Raw genomic sequence first — 21019 nt, forward strand, 5'->3', positions numbered from 1 at the left:
GGGGTTGACTGAGGGGTGCAGGGTCTTCTTCTGGGGTGAAGGAAATGTGGAACGAGAGCACAGTGATGGCTGCATAGCCCACAGGCCCACCATGAATAAACCGGATGGTGCGCCAAGACCACTGTGTTTTACAACTTGCAGTTTTACCTCAATAACCTGGGCTTTGAAACAGAGCAGGTGGGGGAGCTCTGTGGGGCTTACCCGCTCCCTCATCCGGGCCTGGGACCGGCCACACCCGTAAGGCCCTGGGCCGTCGAAGCCACCAGCACCCTGCAGGCCCACAGGGCCGAAGTCGGGGGCCGGAGGCTGGGAGAAGAGGGGCGGTGGTGGCCTGTTCTGCGAGGGCCCGCCCAGGCCCCGCCCGCCCATATAGTTGAGTTCACTCCAGGGGGTCGGCAGGGGCTCAGAGCCCGAGGGTGGCAGGAAGGGGTCACCACGCAGGAAAGTGCTGGGGCTGCCTCGGTCCTGAAAGCGGCCCCGACCCCGTGAGTAGCCCTCAAGGGTGCCACGCTCCCGAACCAGGTCCCGGCAGTCGCCATACTGAGTGCCAAAGCCGCCGTCTCGGTTGGAGCCATAGTTGTAGTCGTAGTTATAGCCCGAGCGGTAGGGGTTGTGGTCCGGCAAGCAAGCCCTGGAGTCGTAGGACTCAAAGGGCTGAAACCGGAAAGAGCTGCAAGCAAGCAGACATGGTCAGGGCAGCCTGGGGAGTCCCTTCCCAGGCCCACCCCAGGCCACCCCACTCTGCACTAGGGGCACAGACAAGAGCCTCCACGCAGAGTTCCCTTTGCTCCAAAAGGCAGATGAGGCCCCATGCCCTCCACTGCACTGGTGGGCAAGGCACAAAGCCCTTGGTTCTGCCCTGGTGCCAAGGGGACATAGGAGCTCAGATGCCCCGTGCAAAAGTGAGGGTCCTGGGGGCAGATGAGCCCTGCAAGCCGCACCACCTGGGAGACCAGCAACGTGGAGACCCAATTTCCTCCAAACCATAGGGTGGGACGGGGAACCCCACCCCTGCCCAGGGCCACAGTCACCTCTCCCGGTCCTGCACGCCCTCCCCACTGACGCCGCTCCCGCCCCTGCTTCCTTCCTTGGAGAGCATGTCCAGCCGCTGGTTGATCTTGGCGATGAGGGTGTCTGAGCTGTCAGTACAGCTCTCTGGGCCATAGGAGGCCATGTGGGTAGCAGGGCCGCTAGCCCCCAGGCTGCCATCACTGGCCTTGGCCTCCCAAGAGGCTGAGCCATAGTTGTATGCTGCCCCTGTGGGGACGCCAGGGTTCTGGGTGCTATAATAATTGTAGTTTTCATAACCTGCAGAAGAAGGAAGGGCCAAATCAGAGTCCAGCAGCCAGAGATCCGGCTGGTGGGGGAACCACGGGAAAAGAGATGAAGGTCGAGGCCAGCTGTCACTGGCGAGTTTCCAGGGGGCCAGACCCTAGGAAATGCTCCTTAGCCAAAGCCAGAGGGGCCTGCAAGACACGAGCATCAGTTCAGGGTCTTGGCAGGACCTCCAGGAGTTGCTGCATAGCACAACCAGAGCCCCAAATTCTGCTGGAGACTGGTCCTGTCCCTGCCCCAACCCCCCTCTGCCTCTAGCCAGTTAAGTCCCCAAGAACAGAGCCAGGGAATCTGTACCAAACCTTCCATATGGTCTAACCCATCAGCCTGCAGGAGAAGTGAGGCTAGCAAGGGCAGGGAACAGGCCCTGGGCCCGCGTCACAGCCCACCCCAGGAGCTGGTCAGGAAGGACACCCCACTCCCCAGCTCAACCAAGGACCCCGCAGGACCTACCTTGCCAGCTGGTCACACCAGTTCCATAGGCACCTTGGAGGAAGCAAACACATATACGGCTTTTGTTTGCAGATGAAAGCACCCAAATCCCCAACAATCCAGACAGTGGCACCATGGGGCATGGAAATGAGCACCCACCTACCCTTGAGAGCCCAGTAAGACCAGAAAAGGCCGGGCCATGAGCTCATTATCTATCACAGAACCCTTGGCTGAGCCAAGCTAACATTTCTGTCCTAGCCGTGTGAGCTTCCCACCAGAGCAGTGGAAAGGACCCTGAAGTTCCAGAAAGCAGTTAAAAGACTTTTTGAGGTGCTAGTTCTAACCAGGAGCTGAGGCCTCAAGTTGGGTCCCTAACTCATCCAGTGTCATGTACCGGAACAGATGACAGGCCTCCTCTGGGGGCACTAGGCCTCACACTCCTGTCCCCCCAAAGACTCAGAAAGCAAGGGGCCCCTTGTCCCTGAGAAGAGATACAGGAAAGAGAAAAAGGCCAACAGCCTTGCCACTGGAGCTCACTCTAGTCCTTATTGAAAGCTGGATGTCATGATCTGGACAGTGGAGTAGGGCAAGCAAAGAGGCCCACAGACCAAACTGAACCCCACCCCCACCCCACCATCTGTACAGCCTGCAAACTAAGGATGGTTTTATCATTTTCAAGCAGCTGGGGAAAAGAAATATTTCAAAGAGCATGAATTTTGACATGATACACAGCATTCACGCATCTACCAAAATCCAAAGAACAAGAACTGTGTAATACAAAGTGCAAACCCTGAGCAGAAGCCATGGACTTTCTAGTTAATGACAATGTGCTAATATCAGCTCATCAACTGTAACAGACCACGAGAATGTAAAACGTTAAAACAGTTGAAATGAGGGTGAAATGTATATCAGGTTCTGTGCACTACCTGTTCAGTCTTGTAATCTTTAAACCAAAACTAAAGCCTATTATTATCAAAAGCTTTTATTATACCTTTAGTTATTTACTTAGAACACAATAACAAACTGCCACCAAAAAAAAAAAAAACAACCCATGAAAATTAAATGATGTTTAAATCTCAGCATCTTTAACTGAGTGAGACTGGAACCCAGCCACGTGCATCTGTTTACATAACTACAGCTGCTTTCAGACCACGGAGACCATAAGACAGCCAAGCGCCTGGCCCTGCAGCCTCCCCAGGATAAAACCTACCACCCCTGGGGCAGTGCCAGGTCTGGCTCTGCCCCACCAGGGCCTCCGGGTGGGAGGGAAGCTTGGGGACAGGCTCATACACTGCTCCCTGAGACAGAACCACTCACCCTGGGTGTTGGCAGGCCCAGCACTCCATGCCCCATAGCCTGCAAATGGAAGACACAGTGAGTTAGTGTCCAATTTGTCACTTGGGAGACCGGGTGCTTTGTGAGGTCTGAGGAACATAAAGTCTCTTCACCAGAGTTCCACTGCAGCCTTATAAGCAGGCAATGGATTCCATCCTAAGAGACACCGGATACTGGCTGATTTCATCATCACTCCAGCTGCCCGAAGCCAAAGCAGGAAAAACAAGGGGGGCTGACAGGTTATGAAGTCAGCTCTGCCCCTCTCCTGCTTGGGCCTCGGCCAAGGACCGCACACCTCCACCTCAACAACTCACACCTGAGGACCAGAGGCCAAGGCCAGAACCCAACATCAGGCCACAAACACACAAGCTCTGGGAACATGAGGCTGCAACCGGCCTCCGAGCCTGACAGCACATCCCAGGGCCTTCAGGGATCCGGAACTCAGCCAGGTGCCACCCCATCTGGCTGCCCCTCTTCTGAGGACTCCCCTCGCTGCTGCGGACCCTCCCCCCACAACACCTGGCTGCCACCAAGCAAGAGAGTGAGAACTGTGCCCTCTTCACTTCTCCCTCCCTGGAACGCAGCACCCACGCCTGCCTCCTGCTTCCTTCTTACAAATCAAGAATGGATCCGCATGTCCCTTCCTAGAATGAGCTCCAGACTAATAGAGGGCCTACGATGCGCCACGTGACAGGCACTCTAACCTCAGGTGGCATCACCTAGCAGTATCCAGAGACCAGCAGCTAAGACTCAGAGGTTAGAGCCGTGACCCAAGGTCCCAGCTTCCACATCTGGGCACGAGGAAGGCGCAGGAGCCTACAGCTGCACACGTGACCAACTGCGGAACAACAGGGCCCCCAGGAAGCAGAGGGTGGGACTCTGCTCCTGGCCCCACTGTGTCAAGGGACTGAGGCTCATCCCCAAGCTGGAGAAAAGCTGGGACTGGAACCCAGCTCCGGGTGGTCCCCACGGTAAGGGCGCCCCTGCTCCAGGCCCAACGGTCCTGGGACAGGCAGAGTTTTGAGCGGGAAACTCACAAAAATATTCAAGAAGCCAGCAACAGCTAAGTGAACTTAGGCTAAAAAAATTCGGCGAAAGGGAAACATTTCTCCAAACTGAGACAGGTTGGCGGGGTCTCTGGCTCCGGGAAAAGGCAACGAACGGACAGACCCAGCGCCACGCCAGGAGGGCCCCGTGGCTGCTGCGATTCCTGCGGCCGGGATCCCGCCACGCTCCCACACTTCAGGCTGCCCGGCCCCGCACAGGCCGCCCTCCCCCGCCCTGACCAGAGCGCTCCGGGCCACACGCGCCGCCCGGGGTCCAGACCGCCAACCAACCAACCCCCCCCTTGCCCCATGACCGCGACCCCGGCCCCTCCCCCCGCCTGGCAGGCCGCCGAGGCCCCGCCCCCGCGCCGCCATCTTGTGGCGTCTCAAGCTAAAGCGGAACCGCGGGCGCCGGGGTCGACCGAGAAAGGGCCGGCGGGGACGCTAAGGGGAGCGTCCCCACTGCCTAGGCCGACCCCGCCGCACCGGCCAATCCGCACCGAGCTTGCCAGGAGCGACGGCGGCGCGGCCCAATGGGCGCCGCGCGCGCCCCGGCTGCCTCTCGGCGGCCTCTGGCCTTGGGCGGCGGTAACGCTCTCAAGGGCTTGGCCCCGGGCCGCAGTTCTTTCCGCGGCGACGGCAGCAGCATCCGGCCGTAGGCCGCCCGCTCCCCACCGCAGCACCTTGAGACCCTACCTCCGTAACCCTGCTCCATGTCTTCGCCTCAGCCCGCTGGCAGCTCCTTTTTCTTCGCTGCTCCAGCACGCAGGCGCTCAGCACTCGTCACGCCGCCAGCTACTGGGGGCGCAGGAGCAACGTCACCCCACCCATGCTGCCCCATTGGCTTCTTGCGCCATGGGCCCGCCCCGCAAGGTCCCAATCTGGCCACCGGTTAGTCGGGGTTTGCGCCAATAATAGCCAAGGGCGGTACTGGGGCCGCGTTCTCCAGCCGAGCCTGGCGCGCAGGCGCACTGCCCTACCCCGCCCGCTTGCTCCCCCGCCCCCACGAGCCCGCCAGGTAATCTCCGCCCCACTTCCTCCCTCCCGGCCCCGTGGCGCACGGACAGACACACGGCAACACGGAAGTAGCGGCGGCGGCTGCAAGAACTTTATTGGGGCGGCTTCGGCCTCGTCCGCCCGTCCGGGCCCACTCACGGGGCGCCCCCGCCGCCCTCCTCCTCGTCGTCGGCCTCCACGTCGAGGCCCGGGATGCCGCGCACCCGGCGCTGCAGCGCGCCGCCCAGCAGGGGCACGGCCTCCTCCTCCTCCTCCTCGGGGGGCGGCGGCGGCGCGGCCTCGGGGGCCGGCTCGGGAGGCACGGGGGGCTGCGCCGGCGCCCCCTCCGCTGGCTCGTCCGTGGCACCACCCTCGGCCTCCTCCTGCTCGCGCTCCTCCTCGGGGCCGTCAGTGAAGGGGTTCTCGCCCTGCAGGGACGGGGGTGGTGAGGTGGGCAGACCCCGCGCCCCGCATACCCCACCCGCCCGTCCGCCCGTCCGCCTCACCCTCAGGTAGCGCTCCAGCTTCTTGCTGATCAGCTTGTTGTTGAGGATGCTGCGGGCCACCATGAGCGAAGCCTTCTTGGACTGCTCCATCATGAGCTGGGGGCAGAGCAAGGCGGCTGGGGAGGCTGCCTGCAGCCCCTGCGCCCTGGCACCCAGCCCCCGGGCTCAGTCCTGCCCCACTACTCCACAAAGGAGAGGAAAAGGGCCCAAAGAGGGAGAAGGGTGGGTCCCTTGGTGCAGGCACAGGGCGACTCTCACAAGCAGGGAACCACCACCGGATCCTACCTCTGCTGAAATGCCCCATCTTGCTAAACCACACTGGAATGGCATTATATGTTTGTAGCTGAACTGCAGAGATTGATTTGCTTACCTAAGCTGTAAGTACGGGACAAATTAAGAAACCTACTGAAAACCATGTGCAATAATGACAAAGTGCTAAGTTCTTTGGATCTTAAAGATCTTAGATCAACAGGAAAGATAGAAAAGCAGGGATACAAATGCCAAACCACTTATCAAAATGATGGAGCACTGCAAAGTTGAACAGAAGTAACAGAAGGTTGAAGACAAAGGCAGGCTGAGATGCAGTTTGATAGAATGTATCAAAAGTTATCTGTCTCAGTAATTCCTCCCCCAACCTACTTTAAGTTTAGCAGTTGGAATGGGCACACACATTGCAGTGGGGAAAAATTGGAAGCCCCTTTACATGTCATTTAGTGGAGAAGGGGTTAAGTAAGTGAAGCACTCCAAAGAGCATCGGGCAACCTTAAAACAGGATCTGCCTTTCAGGGCACGGGGCAGAGAGAAGGGGTAGGTTGGGAAGGCATGGAGCAGGAGCCCTTCTTCCGGGCAGGGTTTCCACCACCATGCTGGGGCTTCCCTTACGGGAGGGCTACAGGCTTGGTTCCTTCTATCATCATAAGGGTGCATGTGTAAGTCTCTAAGCAGAAAGAAAATGAGAAAGCTCTTTTGGGAGGGAGAGAGGTAACAGACCCCAGGCAGACTCATCATGGAACAAGTTGAAGACACATCGAGGGCACTTTTTTTTGTTACTGTGCAACTTCTCTTTTGCCAACTCAGTGTCCTCCCCTGGGGCAGGTGGGTGAACACACAACTTCTCCTGGCTGATGAATATTTATGTTGTTTCTGGATTTCTGCCACAATAAATAAACCATGCTGGAAAAAACTTAAATATATCCATGCTGGTGCTTTTATTTCTATCAGATAGGTTCCCCAAAGCATGACCCAGTGATGGGTTTACTTTGCAAAAAAAGTGGCAAGTCACACGTCTCCCCCCCCCCCCCCCCTTCCCCGTTAGGGCAGGATGTTATGCTCCAGCATTTCTGCGGTCTTAGCAAGGAGGGAAGGATGGCGCTGCTTCCAATCACCAGTCAGCCTGCCGTGCAGGCAGGCAGCACTCCGCGAGGGGCCCAGCCCACCCCCTTCCAGGGGACTTTCTCCTTGGTCACACAAAGATTCTCCTACATTTATTTCTGACCTCTTACTTCATTTTTCACGTTTAAATCTTCAGGAGTTTATTTTAGTATGTATGGTGTGAGTAAGGGTCCAACTTTAGTTCTGGAAATTTATAAAATAAACGATTATTTTTCAACAGATAGGTCCATAATCTTATCCAGAGATGATAAATGCAAATGGAAACCGTAAGATTTCCCCTAAAATGCATTTGGTAGCAAGACATGAGTTGATGCAACTCATGTTGCATTTTAAGGATTGAACTTCTCCCACTTAGACATGAAGAAAAATATATTGTAATATATATTATAATAATTACAAGGCACTTTCTCAGATCCCCTGAGGAGGCTGGTACTCAAACCACACAGCCTTCCTGAGATCAAAAATCATTTGAAACGTCTGGCTCAGGGTTTCGGAGGAGGGACTGGTACCAACTGTGACAAATCACTAAATTCCAGAACACACTGGCATCTGTTGCTGAACTCCGTATTCTGGCCCCACTGTTTCATTATTGTGCCAGCAACACCGTTCTTGTCCTGAATAACATGGCTTTGTGATACACTTTCCTATCTGCTAAATGAATTCTTGACCTTGCTGCCACCCTTTCTATAGTTTTTTCCGTGACTGTTAGACTTAATTTGATAATGTGAAACTTTAAAATAAATCTTCTCAAGTCTTCCCTATGTCTCCTGCCCTACAATGAGATTTTGGCTGGAACTGCACTAAATGTTGTGAATGTTGGGAGACTTGGATTTTGTTTTATTTCTGCCATTATTAAGTCTTCCCACCTAAGAAGATGGTGTGTCACTTCACTTGGTGAGGATTTGTTTCATGTCCTTGCGGTTTGTAGTTCTTCCTGAAAATTCCATCCCTTTCTTCCTACGTCTTTATTCCTACCTATTCTCCACATTTTGTATTTATTATGTTTTTTTTGTTGTTGTTGTTGTTTGTCTTTTTCTACATTTCTAAACTGAATATTACCAAAGTGGAGAAAAACTACTACTCTTTATATGAAATCCTATCCCCCTACCAAAGTCTATTAATTTATTTTTCTTTTTAAGACTATCTTGCGAAGAAAAAGGGGGAAAATTCAACTTCCCCATTTGGAGAACTCCTGACATTCTCACAAGCAGTGGGGTCAACCAAATCCAATAAGCCAAGTCCTCATCTTGGGTTCGTTCATATGAAACTTGACCCCTCAAAGGATAAGCTAAGTCTACTTAAAATTAGGCCTAAGAGTCACCCCCAGACAACCTATTTTGTTGCTCAGATGTGGCCTCTCTCTCTCTCAGCCAACATGACAAGCAAACTCACTGCCCTCCCCCTCTCTACATGGGCCATGACTCCCAGGGGTGTGGACCTTCCTGGCAACGTGGGACAGAAATCCTAGAATGAGCTGGAACTCAGCACCAAGAGACTGAGAAAAACCTCAACTGAAAGGGGGAAGAGAAAAATGAGACAAAATAAAGTGTCAGTGGCTGAGAGATTTCAGTCAAGAGGTTATCCTAGAGGTCACTCTTATGCATTATATAGATTTCCCCTTTTTAGTCTAAGGTGTCTTAGAGTGGCTAGAGGAAAATGCCTGAAACTGTAGAGCTGTGTTCCAGTAGACATGTTTCTTTCTTTCTTTTCTTTTTTTTTAATTTTTAAATTTTTTTATTTTAACATTTGTTAAAAAAAAATTTATTTTTATTCCATATGTTCTACTCGTTGTGACAAGGTAGATAAAAGGTGCATCAGACACAAGGTTTTCACAATCACACAGTCACACTGTGAAAGCTGTATCATTATTCAGTCATCATCAAGAAACGCACTGTATTTTGATTGTATAATGATACAGCTTTCACAATGTGACTGTGTGATTGTGAAAACCTTGTGTCTGATCCTCCTTTTATCTACCTTGTCAACAAAGGAGTAGAACATATGGAATAAAAATAAATAGGGGGAACAAATGCTAAAATAAATTTAGTTTGAAATGCTAGGGATCAATGAAAGTGAGGGGTAAGGAGTACGGTAGGTATAATCTTTTTTTTTCTTTTAATTTTTCATTTTATTTCTTTTTCTACTGTCTTTTTATTTCTTTTTCTGAATTGATGCAAATGTTCTAAGAAATGATGACTATGCGACTAAGTGATGATATTGTGAATTACCGATTATATATGTTGGTGTTTTATTTGGTTTGTTAAATTTTTTAAATTAATAAATAAATTAAAAATAAATGGGGGAACAAATGTCAAAATTTTAAAAATACATATTGGATAGATGGAAATACTAGTGGTCAATAAGCGGGAGGGGTATGATATGTATGAGTTTTTTCTTTTTTCTTTTTTTTTTTTTGGAGTGATGCAAATTCCAAGAAATGATAAATATATATATATACATCTTGCCAGAATCACTCAGCTCTTCTGAGAATATAATCAGGTTATGTGTACACAGTCTGTTTCTCCAACATCAGAAGTCTCCCCAAATTCACATAAACATTGTTTTGGAGCAACATGAAAAAGCCAGAATGGGCATTGCCCGAAGATCTCTACAGATTGAAAGAAGGATCAAAAGAGGTGTAAGAGAGAAAATGGATTTAACAAATGAGTGTGGCTACTGAGTCACTATATTAATATTCTTTCCAGCCTCCAGTGTTTTGGAGCAGCTAGAAGGAAAAATCTGAGATGGTCGCCCATGACAAACTCTGGGGTCTGTTCTGTAACTACTTGTTGAAGTGTACTTTGAAAATTATTGCTTTTTTTTCTTTGCTTTGTTTATGTTTTACAATAAAAAAGAAACATTTAAAATTAATAAAAAAAAATAAAACAGGGTCCCTAAACATGAGTTAGAGATTCAAGCACTGCACAAGGAGCCCCAGGACCTGCTTCCCCAGTGAAGCTGTGGAGAGCTCCAGAAAACAAAAAAATAAACATATTGAAGTCACTGGAAATGGTCCTGGGGGGCACACAGCAAATGAAAGCATTTAATCAAGAAAACCCGGGTGGTACAATGCTGGCTCAGTGGTAGAATTCTTGCCTGCCATGCTGGAGAACAAGTTTGATTCTTGGAGCCTGCCCAAGGCAAAAAACAAACAAAAACCTACTAAAATTCTTTAAACCATGGAGTCTGTAGGCAGAACAGAAACCCTGGGCCCTCTGTCCCTTGGGCTCCTGGTCATCCTTTCTCACCCTGCCCCCAGCTACGTGTTCTACGGGGTAAGTTCCAGGCAAGGACAGCCAAGAGGTGAGGGCTGCAATCTTCCACCCAGCCCCAACTTGTGGGACAGAAAAATCTGTCTTGGGTGCAGGATGCTGAGACTCTGTCTGGGGCCCAGGACACCCATCCCACCCCCCTCCACCCCAGCTGGGTTCATCAAGTAGAAAGCCCACTGGGGGTGGCAGGCCGAGCCCAGAGGCTACAGTCTCCCCAGCCACTCTGCTGAGTACCCAGGTCCTAAAGCAGGGGTGTCACTCAGAGGATGGCTCACTGCTGATCCCATCCCTGGGCCAGAGATTTTGCCCAGGGGATAGGCAGGCCTTAAAACAGAGAACCCCAAATCTTTTCCCAAAAGAACTGACGTCATTTGTATCAGTGAGGGGGAAACAAGGGCAGGGGTGGCTTCACAGACAGCAAGGGTGCTGTGAAAAGCAATTAAAAAGGAGTTTAGTAGATTCCTTAAAGAGAAAGCTAAATCTTTAGGGCAACATGTACATACAGTTGGCCAGAAAGAATCAAGAAAAAAGCCAAAATGAGCCTTCTTCAGGTCAGAACAATCCTCAAACAGTGACCCAAAAACAATTCCTCCAGGTTTCATTTTAACCGGATAAATTTGTGGAAGAATTTACTCCCCAGAGCATTGCTGGGAACACTGGTGCAGAGCCCGCAACTCCTGAAAACCTTGAGTTCAGTGTCGTCAGGAAAGAGTCAAAGACTCTGGCAAGCTCCCCTCTCCCAGGATGACTGTATACCCAAGGTTCCATCCAAGCAGTAACATCAGAGGCTGCAGACTATGAAATCAAAGAAAATTCCACTAAAATAATTCAGCTAGGCACTAAACAAAGACCCACTATAAGCCTTGGAGGGAGTAGACTACTAGCAGTATTCAGAGTTTTGGCAATATATTGAAAATGTCTGGTTTCCAACAAAATCTACAAGACATACAAATAAACAGGAAATTCTGACCCATATACAGGAAAAAAAGAGGAAGCAACAGCAACTGCCTAAGAAACACAATCAAATTTAGCAAAGACTTCAAAGTAGCCAAAACAAATATATTCAAAGAACTGAAGGAAATAAGGTTCAACTAAAGGAGTCAGGAAGACAATATCTCATCAAGTAGAGAATATCATAAGAGAAAGAAATTCAAAAAGTCAAACAGATATCGTGGAACTGAAAAGTACAATCACTGAAATTAAAAATTCAACAGATCTGAAATGGTGGGAGAAATCATTTAGCCAACTTGAAGCCAGACCACAAGTGATTATGCAATCTAAAGAAGTGAAGAATGAACAGAGCCTTCACAAAAACGGAGGACACTATCTGACACACAAGCATATGCCTAAAGGGAATACTAGAAGAAGAGAGAAACGAGCAGGAAAACTACTTGGAAGAAATAATGGCAGAAAACTTCTCAAATTTATTGAAAATAATAAGATACACATCCAGAAAGCTCAATGAACTACAAATATAACAAATACAAAAATATCACAGTAAAAATGCTCAAAGTGTCAAAGACAAGGAGAAAATCTTGAAAGCAGCATACGAGGAAAAAAAGTCTCACACTTCCAAGGTCATGTACGTTTCTGGCTGCTAAAACAAATGCCACACAATGGGTTTGCTTACCAATAGGAACTTATGGGCTAACGGGTTCAGAGGACAGAAGGCTTGCTTCCTCCTAGGGTCACTATCTTCTGGCTAGTCACAATCTTTGGGCTTTTCTGTCACATGGCAATGCATGTGGCACCATCTCCTTTCTGTTCCAGGTTCCACTTACTTCCGGTTTCTGGCTATTTCCCGTGGCTTCTCCCAAGTTCAGTTCAGTTTCCTTGGCTTATAAGGACTCCAGCCATATTAGATGAAGTCCCCCTTCATTTAGTTTGGGCTCCAAACTAGACTGTACTATCTTAACTACAGGAACCAGGCCGAACCTTCCACACCCAGCTTGGAAATCACCTCAGCTAAAAATCCAGTGTATCACTTTCAAGCTCTGCCTTCTACCCAGTATAAGAACACAAGTTTATCAAGTTCTCTGCTACTTTAAAACAAGAGCCACCTTTTCTCCAATTTCCATTAACACATCAATTTCTTCGTCGGGTCTCATCCTAAGTAACAGGAACATTCACATTCCTACAACATTCCATTCATGAAAAATTACTCATTCTTTAAGATGATACCAAGTTTCTTTACAACTCTCATTCATTTCTGAGTCCTCAAAATTCTTCCAGCTTCTATCCCATTACCCAATTCAAAGCTGTATCCATTTTTAGGTTTTTGTAACAGTAGCATCCCACTTTTTGGTACCAAAAACTGTTTTAGTTTCCCAGCTGCTAACACAAATACCATACACAATGGTTGGCTTACCAACTGCAATTTACTGGCTCACAGTTTCAGAGGCCAGAAGGCTTGCTTTCTCCTCAGACTGCTATCTTCTGGCTGACAAGCCATCTGTAGGCTTCCTTGGCTTTTCTATCACAGGGCAACACACCTGGAGCATCCTCTCAGAACCCAGCTCTGACAACTTTCAGTTTCTGGTTTCTCCTTCCATGTCCACTTTCTTTTGCTTACAAGGACCTCAGGCGCATTGGGTGAAGGCCCAACCTCGTTCAGTTTGGGCACCTTAACTAGCAACATCTTCAAACACCCTATTTATAGATGTGCTCACAGCCACAGCACTGGGGGTTAGGACCTGAATATGTCTTCTGTGGGGGAAGTACTTCAATCCCCAACACAAAGGAATTCCAATAAGATTAACAGCTGACTTCTCAGCAGAAACAATTGGTCCAGAAGGGAGCAGGATATATTCAAAGTGCTCAAAGGAAAAAACTGCCAATCAAAAATCTACACCAGCAAAGCTATGTTTCAAATAGGAAGGCAAAATAAAAACATCCCCAGAAACCAAAAACTGAGAGAAACGTGTTGCTAGAAGACCCACTTTACAATAAATATTAAAGAGAGTTATTCAGGCCAAGAGCAAGTGACCCCAGACAGTAAGGCTGATCCACATGACAAAAGAAAGAGTGTTAATAAAGCTAATTATGTAATAATAAAAGCCAATATAAATTCACATTCATTGTCCTTTCTTCTCTTAATTAATTTAAAAGGCATCTGTATAAAGCAATATGCATATAATTGTACTGTTTTGTCTATAACACAGAAACATAAAATAGTTTCCAATAACAAATTAAAGAAGTGGTTGGGAGCAAAACTGTACTGAGCTGAGGAAAAGACTCCAGAGGGTAACCAGAATCTCCAGGAACAAGTGAAGAGAATCAGATATGGGGAAAAGATGGCTAAGATAACAAAAGCTATAAATACATCACTGCCCTCTTCTTCTTTTATATACAATTATGAAGTAATAATCATAACATTGTATTGCTGAGTTTGTAACCTATTAGATGTAATATATGTATCAACACCAAAAGAGGGGGGAGAGAGGAAGAGAATAGAGCTACACAGTAGTGATGTTCCTATAACTCAGAGGAATTAAAACTACTATAAATCTGAAGGAGACTCTAATCAGCTTAAACGTACACATTCTTATACATTGTATAAGAAGTTATGAGATACAAACGTATAAGGCAAGTTCCAGAGCAACTGCTAGGAAAATAACTCCAAAGAATATGGTGAAAACCTCACAAAAGAAATAAAAAATGCTACTGTGGTAGTTTCAAGCTACCACAGTAGAGCATGTTCTAAAAGCTAATCCATTCATGTGATGTACGTCTCTTTTGGGTGGGACCTTTTGATTAAATTATTCAGTTGAGGTGTGCCCAGCTGGACCTTAATCCTTTTACTGGAGTTCTTTGTAAATGGGATGAATATATATATATACATATACAGTGAGAGACAGACAGACAGACAGACAGAAGCTGAGAAAGAAAGCCACAAAGACAGAGCAGACAGAAACTGAAATCGACAAAACCTGAGAGAAGAGAAAAAGGTAGACGCCCATCAAGCACTGGCCATGTGACAGAAGAGATCACTGGTAGCTAGTCTTGGGGAGAAAGCATCACCTGCTGAGGCCTTGATTTGGGCATTTTCACAGTCTCAGAACTATAAACTTGTAAGCTAATAAATCCCCATAGTTAAAACGCAGCCCATTTCTGCTATATCACATTTTGGCAGCTTTAGTAAGCTAAAACAGTTACCTGAGAAAATACTTAATGCAAAATAAAGCAGTGTATTGACTGTATACTTTGGATGGACTGTGTGGTGTGTGAATGTGTACCAGTAAAACTGCATGAAAAAAGGAAAAAGAAAACAGTAGAGCCAGAATACGGGAACAAAATACATGACACATTTAGGAAAGAAAAAGTAAAATGAAAGCTAAAAACCCAAATATATAGATCAACAATAACAATAAATGTCAACAGATCAGACAATCAAAAGGCAGAGATCATCAGAATAAATAAAATAACTTGATCTGACTATTCAATGTCTAGAAGAGATACATTTTAGATTCAAACATATAAACGTATTAAAAATAAAAGGGTGGGGCTTTGCTCTGGGGTCAAAATGGCGGGCTACCCTGCTGTTGCAGCATCAGGCCAAGGGCTGGATGGTATTCGAAAATGGTATTACAATGCTGCAGGGTTCAATAAACTGGGGTAAACGCGAGATGATACATTAACTGAGACTGAAGATGTGAAAGAAGCCATAAGAAGGCTTCCGGAGAACCTTTATAATGACAGGGTGTTTCACATTAAAAGAGCACTGGACCTGAGCATGAGACAGCAAATCTTGCCTAAAGAGCAGTGGACAAAATATGAGGAGGACAAATTCTATCTTGAACCATATCTGAAAGAAGTTATTCGGGAAAGAAAAGAGAGAGAAGAATGGGCAAAGATATAATCATGTAATTGAAATGATGCAGCTGTCCCCAAAGTACTTTTATGAAGGTGGTAAAACCTAAAATGTACAATTTAAGGACAATTTAGGCTAAAATGTATTCCTTTAAACAAATATAACTTGTAATGATTGTTGGAGTTTTTGAATTCTAAACCTTATAAAAATCTTAACTACTGATTTCACTTATCCGTTATAACTCTTTCCAGATTTCTAAGCTATATTTAGCTAGTGTTTAATTGTTTCCTGGGGACTCAGAAAGAATACTTAAATCAGTTCTCACTGCTGAATAACCTCAATTTACTAAAGGGTATAAGGATATAATATTATACCAAGTAGTCATCTTTACATTGTGTTTGTATGTTATGTTAGCAAGATGTTTGGAAGTCAGACCCATGAGGGCCTAATTTGCAGGTATGAAATGGAGCAATAAACAAAAGCCAATATCTGATTCCTCCTGAAGTAAACAGAGCAGCCCAACAGACTGGCTTTCATGCTTCATAAGTCTTCAGTAGAATGAAAATAAAGAAAGGATTCACTCCCCAGTTTGCCAAGATTGGGAACCAGCCCCAGTTCAGCCCTCCTAAACCACTCACCGGCTTTCAAAGTATTTGATTTGTATCCTAACTGATAAAAAAAATGTATACAGCCCCGGAGGCGGGGCCAAGATGGCGGCTTAGTAAGGTACGTGTGTCTTAGCTACTCCTCCAAAGCAACTACTAGGTGAACAGAAACAGTGCAGAACAGCTCCCGGGGCCACGGCAGGGAATGGACACACAGCGTACCCCAGTCTGGACTGGCCAGTCTGACTGCGAGACTCTGCTGCGGTGAGATCCCCGAGCGGCGCGCGATTTCCCGAGCAGCGGCAGCTGTGGCGGCCGGAGCTGCTCCCTCCCTCCTTCCCAGGCGGGCTGAGAGTCTTGGAGAGGCAAGTTTCCCAAGCTGTGGCGGCCGGCACCCCTCTTTTGCGGGCGGCTTCCTTGACCGGCTACGAGTCTCGGATCAGAGGGCTACCCTAGCCGCGGTGGCCCTCCCCCGTGGGCGGCTTTCTTGTCCGGTGGTGAATTCCCAGGCCGCGGCGGCCAGTGACCGACGCCCCTCCCCCGCGGGCGACTTCCTGGTCCAGTGGTGAACTCCCCGGGCCCGCTGCGGCCGGCGACTGACACCCCTCCAGGGAGAGGAGGGAATTTCCGACAGTGGCAGGGACTGGGTCCAACCAAACACCAATAGGGGCATTAATAAAGGAGCCACAGGGTCCCCTCAAGCCGCGGCGGCTGACGCCCCCACCACGCGCGGCCCCCCGAACCAACTGAGAGAATTGGATCGGAAATCCCCAGGCCGCGGAGATCGGTGACCGGGGGGATCCCTTCCAAACTCGTGAGACAAACATGTGCCACGAGCGCCACTTACTGGGCAGGATAAGAAAAACAGAACCCAGAGATTTCACAGAAAAATCTTACAACCTTGTTGGGTCCGACACCCAGGGAAATCTGACTAAATGCCCAGACGCCAGCAGCAGAAGATAAAGGTCCACGCTCAGAAGATTGAGAATATGGCCCAGTCAAAGGAACAAACCAATAGTTCAAATGAGATACAAGAGCTGAGACAACTAATGCTGAATATACGAACAGAAATGGAAAACCTCTTCAAAAATGAAATCGATAAATTGAGGGAGGACATGAAGAAGACATGGGCTGAACAAAAAGAAGAAATAGAAAAACTGAAAAAACAAATCACAAAACTTATAGAAGTGAAGGATAAAGTAGAAAAGATGGAAAAAACAATGGATACCTACAATGATAGATTTAAAGAGACAGAAGATAGAATTAGCGATTTGGAGGATGGAACATCTGAATTCCAAAAAGAAACAGAAACTACCGGGAAAAGTATGGAAAAATTTGAACAGGGTATCAGGGAACTCAAGGACAATATGAACCGCACAAATATACGTGTTGTGGGTGTCCCAGAAGGAGAAGAGAAGGGAAAAGGAGGAGAAAAACTAATGGAAGAAATTATCACTGAAAACTTCCCAACTCTTATGAAAGACCTAAAATTACAGATCCAAGAAGTGCAGCGCACCCCAAAGAGATTAGACCCAAATAGGCGTTCTCCAAGACACTTACTAGTTAGAATGTCAGAGGTCAAAGAGAGAGAGGATCTTGAAAGCAGCAAGAGAAAAACAATCCATCACATACAAGGGAAACCCAATAAGACTATATGTAGATTTCTCAGCAGAAACCATGGAGGCTAGAAGACAGTGGGATGATATATTTAAATTACTAAAAGAGAAAAACTGCCAACCAAGACTCCTATATCCAGCAAAATTATCCTTCAAAAATGAGGGAGAAATTAAAACATTCTCAGACAAAAAGTCACTGAGAGAATTTGTGACCAAGAGACCAGCTCTGCAAGAAATACTAAAGGGAGCACTAGAGTCAGATACAAAAAGACAGAAGAGAGAGGTATGGAGAAGAGTGTAGAAAGAAGGAAAATCAGATATGATATATATAATACAAAAGACAAAATGTTAGAGGAAAATATTATCCAAACAGTAATAACACTAAATGTTAATGGACTGAATTCCCCAATCAAAAGACATAGATTGGCAGAATGGATTAAAAAACAGGATCCTTCTATATGCTGTCTACAGGAAACACATCTTAGACCCAAAGATAAACATAGGTTGAAAGTGAAAGGTTGGGAAAAGATATTTCATGCAAATAACAACCAGAAAAGAGCAGGAGTGGCTATACTAATATCCAACAAATTAGACTTCAAATGTAAAACAGTTAAAAGAGACAAAGAAAGACACTATATACTAATAAAAGGAACAATTAAACAAGAAGACATAACAATCATAAATATTTACGCACCGAACCAGAATGCCCCAAAATACGTGAGGAATACACTGCAAACACTGAAAAGGGAAATAGACTCATATACCATAATAGTTGGAGACTTCAATTCACCACTCTCATCAATGGACAGAACATCTAGACAGAGGATCGATAAAGAAATAGAGAATCTGAATATTACTATAAATGAGCTAGACTTAACAGACATTTATAGGACATTACATCCCACAACAGCAGGATACACCTTTTTCTCAAGTGCTCATGGATCATTCTCAAAGATAGACTATATGCCCGGTCACAAAGCAAGTCTTAACAAATTTAAAAAGATTGAAATCATACACAACACTTTCTCGGATCATAAAGGAATGAAGTTGGAAATCAATAATAGGCGGAGTGCCAGAAAATTCACAAATACGTGGAGGCTCAACAACAGACTCTTAAACAACGAGTGGGTCAAAGAAGAAATTGCAAGAGAAATTAGCAAATACCTCGAGGCAAATGAAAATGAAAACACAACATATCAAAACTTATGGGACGCAGCAAAGGCAGTGCTAAGAGGGAAATTTATTGCCCTAAATGCCTATATCAGAAAAGAAGAAAAGGCAAAAATGCAGGAATTAACTGTCCACTTGGAAGAACTGGAGAAAGAACAGCAAACGAATCCCAAAGCAAGCAAAAGGAAAGAAATAACAAAGATTAGAGCAGAAATAAATGAAATTGAAAACATGAAAACAATAGAGAAAATCAATAAGGCCAGAAGTTGGTTCTATGAGAAAATCAATAAGATTGATGGGCCCTTAGCAAGATTGACAAAAAGAAGAAGAGAGAGGATGCAAATAAATAAGATCAGAAATGGAAGAGGAGACATAACTACTGACCTCACAGAAATAAAGGAGGTAATAACAGGATACTATGAACAACTTTACGCTAATAAATACAACAATTTAGAGGAAATGGACGAGTTCCTGGAAAGACATGAACAACCAACTTTGACTCAAGAAGAAATAGATGACCTCAACAAACCAATCACAAGTAAAGAAATTGAATTAGTCATTCAAAAGCTTCCTAAAAAGAAAAGTCCAGGACCAGATGGCTTCACATGTGAATTCTATCAAACATTCCAGAAAGAATTAGTACCAACTCTCCTCAAACTCTTCAAAAAAATCGAAGCGGAGGGAAAACTACCTAATTCATTCTATGAAGCCAACATCACCCTCATACGAAAAACAGGCAAAGATATTACAAAAAAAGAAAACTACAGGCCAATCTCTCTAATGAATATAGATGCAAAACTCCTCAATAAAATTCTAGCAAATCGTATCCAACAACACATTAAAAGAATTATACATCATGACCAAGTAGGATTCATCCCAGGTATGCAAGGATGGTTCAACACAAGAAAATCAATTAATGTAATACACCATATCAACAAATCAAAGCAGAAAAATCACATGATCATCTCAATTGATGCAGAGAAGGCACTTGACAAGATTCAACATCCTTTCCTGTTGAAAACACTTCAAAAGATAGGAATACAAGGGAACTTCCTTAAAATGATAGAGGGAATATATGAAAAACCCACAGCTAATATCATCCTCAATGGGGAAAAATTGAAAACTTTCCCCCTAAGATCAGGAACAAGACAAGGATGTCCACTATCACCACTATTATTCAACATTGTGTTGGAGGTTCTAGCCAGAGCAATTAGACAAGAAAAAGAAATACAAGGCATCAAAATTGGAAAGGAAGAAGTAAAACTATCACTGTTTGCAGACGATATGATACTATACGTCGAAAACCCGCAAAAATCCACAACAAAACTACTAGAGCTAATAAATGAGTACAGCAAAGTAGCAAGTTACAAGATCAACATTCAAAAATCTGTAGCATTTCTATACACTAGCAATGAACAAGCGGAGGGGGAAATCAAGAAACGAATCCCATTTACAACTGCAACTAAAAGAATAAAATACCTAGGAATAAATTTAACTAAAGAGACAAAAAACCTATATAAAGAAAACTACAAAAAACTGCTAAAAGAAATCACAGAAGACCTAAATAGATGGAAGGGCATACCATGTTCATGGATTGGAAGACTAAATATAGTTAAGATGTCAATCCTACCTAAATTGATTTACAGATTCAATGCAATACCAATCAAAATCCCAACAACTTATTTTTCAGAAATAGAAAAACCAATAAGCAAATTTATCTGGAAGGGCAGGGTGCCCCGAATTGCTAAAAACATCTTGAGGAAAAAAAACGAAGCTGGAGGTCTTGCACCACCTGACTTTAAGGCATATTATGAAGCCACAGTGGTCAAAACAGCATGGTATTGGCATAAAGATAGATATATCGACCAATGGAATCGAATAGAGTGCTCAGATATAGACCCTCTCATCTATGGACATTTGATCTTTGATAAGGCAGTCAAGCCAACTCACCTGGGACAGAACAGTCTCTTCAATAAATGGTGCCTAGAGAACTGGATATCCATATGCAAAAGAATGAAAGAAGACCCATATCTCACACCCTACACAAAAGTTAACTCAAAATGGATCAAAGATCTAAACATTAGGTCTAAGACTATAAAACAGTTAGAGGAAAATATGGGGAGATATCTTATGAATCTTACAATTGGAGGCGGTTTTATGGACCTTAAACCTAAAGCAAGAGCACTGAAGAAGGAAATAAATAAATGGGAACTCCTCAAAATTAAACACTTTTGTGCATCAAAGAACTTCATCAAGAAAGTAGAAAGACAGCCTACACAATGGGAAACAATATTTGTAAACGACATATCAGATAAAGGTCTAGTATCCAGAATTTATAAAGAGATTGTTCAACTCAACAACAAAAAGACAGCCAACCCAATTACAAAATGGGAAAAAGACTTGAATAGACACCTCTCAGAGGAGGAAATACAAATGGCCAAAAGGCACATGAAGAGATGCTCAATGTCCCTGGCCATTAGAGAAATGCAAATCAAAACCACAAT

The 21019-nt window shown here is 45.8% G+C and overlaps 2 protein-coding genes and 1 pseudogene across 5 annotated transcripts in view; 1 reads left to right on the plus strand and 2 right to left on the minus strand.

Annotated features, from left to right (window-relative positions):
* AKAP8 (A-kinase anchoring protein 8) overlaps positions 1-4982 on the minus strand; it is a 15071-nt gene extending 10089 nt beyond the window's left edge. Inside the window, exons 1-5 of one of the 3 annotated variants that reach the window (XM_077121926.1) lie at positions 4845-4980; positions 3085-3123; positions 1789-1821; positions 1032-1308; positions 202-670 (exon numbers count right to left, since the gene is read on the minus strand). In XM_077121926.1, coding sequence (XP_076978041.1) covers positions 202-670; positions 1032-1308; positions 1789-1821; positions 3085-3123; positions 4845-4863 — 837 coding nt within the window. In that variant the 5' untranslated portion in view covers positions 4864-4980. Of the gene's footprint in view, positions 1-201; positions 671-1031; positions 1309-1788; positions 1822-3084; positions 3124-4844 lie in introns of all 3 variants that reach the window. The other 2 variants (XM_077121927.1, XM_077121928.1) reach the window with 2 other exon arrangements.
* A 284-nt stretch (positions 4983-5266) lies between these two features.
* The window catches only part of AKAP8L (A-kinase anchoring protein 8 like), a 57257-nt gene continuing 41504 nt past the window's right edge, over positions 5267-21019 (minus strand). The window contains exons 13-14 of one of the 2 annotated variants that reach the window (XM_077121929.1): positions 5651-5746; positions 5267-5572 (exon numbers count right to left, since the gene is read on the minus strand). In XM_077121929.1, coding sequence (XP_076978044.1) covers positions 5300-5572; positions 5651-5746 — 369 coding nt within the window. In that variant the 3' untranslated portion in view covers positions 5267-5299. The remainder of the gene's footprint in view (positions 5573-5650; positions 5747-21019) is intronic. The other variant, XM_077121931.1, reaches the window with a different exon arrangement.
* Positions 14824-15288, plus strand: LOC143650750 (cytochrome b-c1 complex subunit 7 pseudogene; annotated as a pseudogene).

The sequence above is a fragment of the Tamandua tetradactyla genome, chromosome 11 (assembly GCF_023851605.1).
Source record: "Tamandua tetradactyla isolate mTamTet1 chromosome 11, mTamTet1.pri, whole genome shotgun sequence".
Classification (NCBI taxonomy): domain Eukaryota; kingdom Metazoa; phylum Chordata; class Mammalia; order Pilosa; family Myrmecophagidae; genus Tamandua; species Tamandua tetradactyla.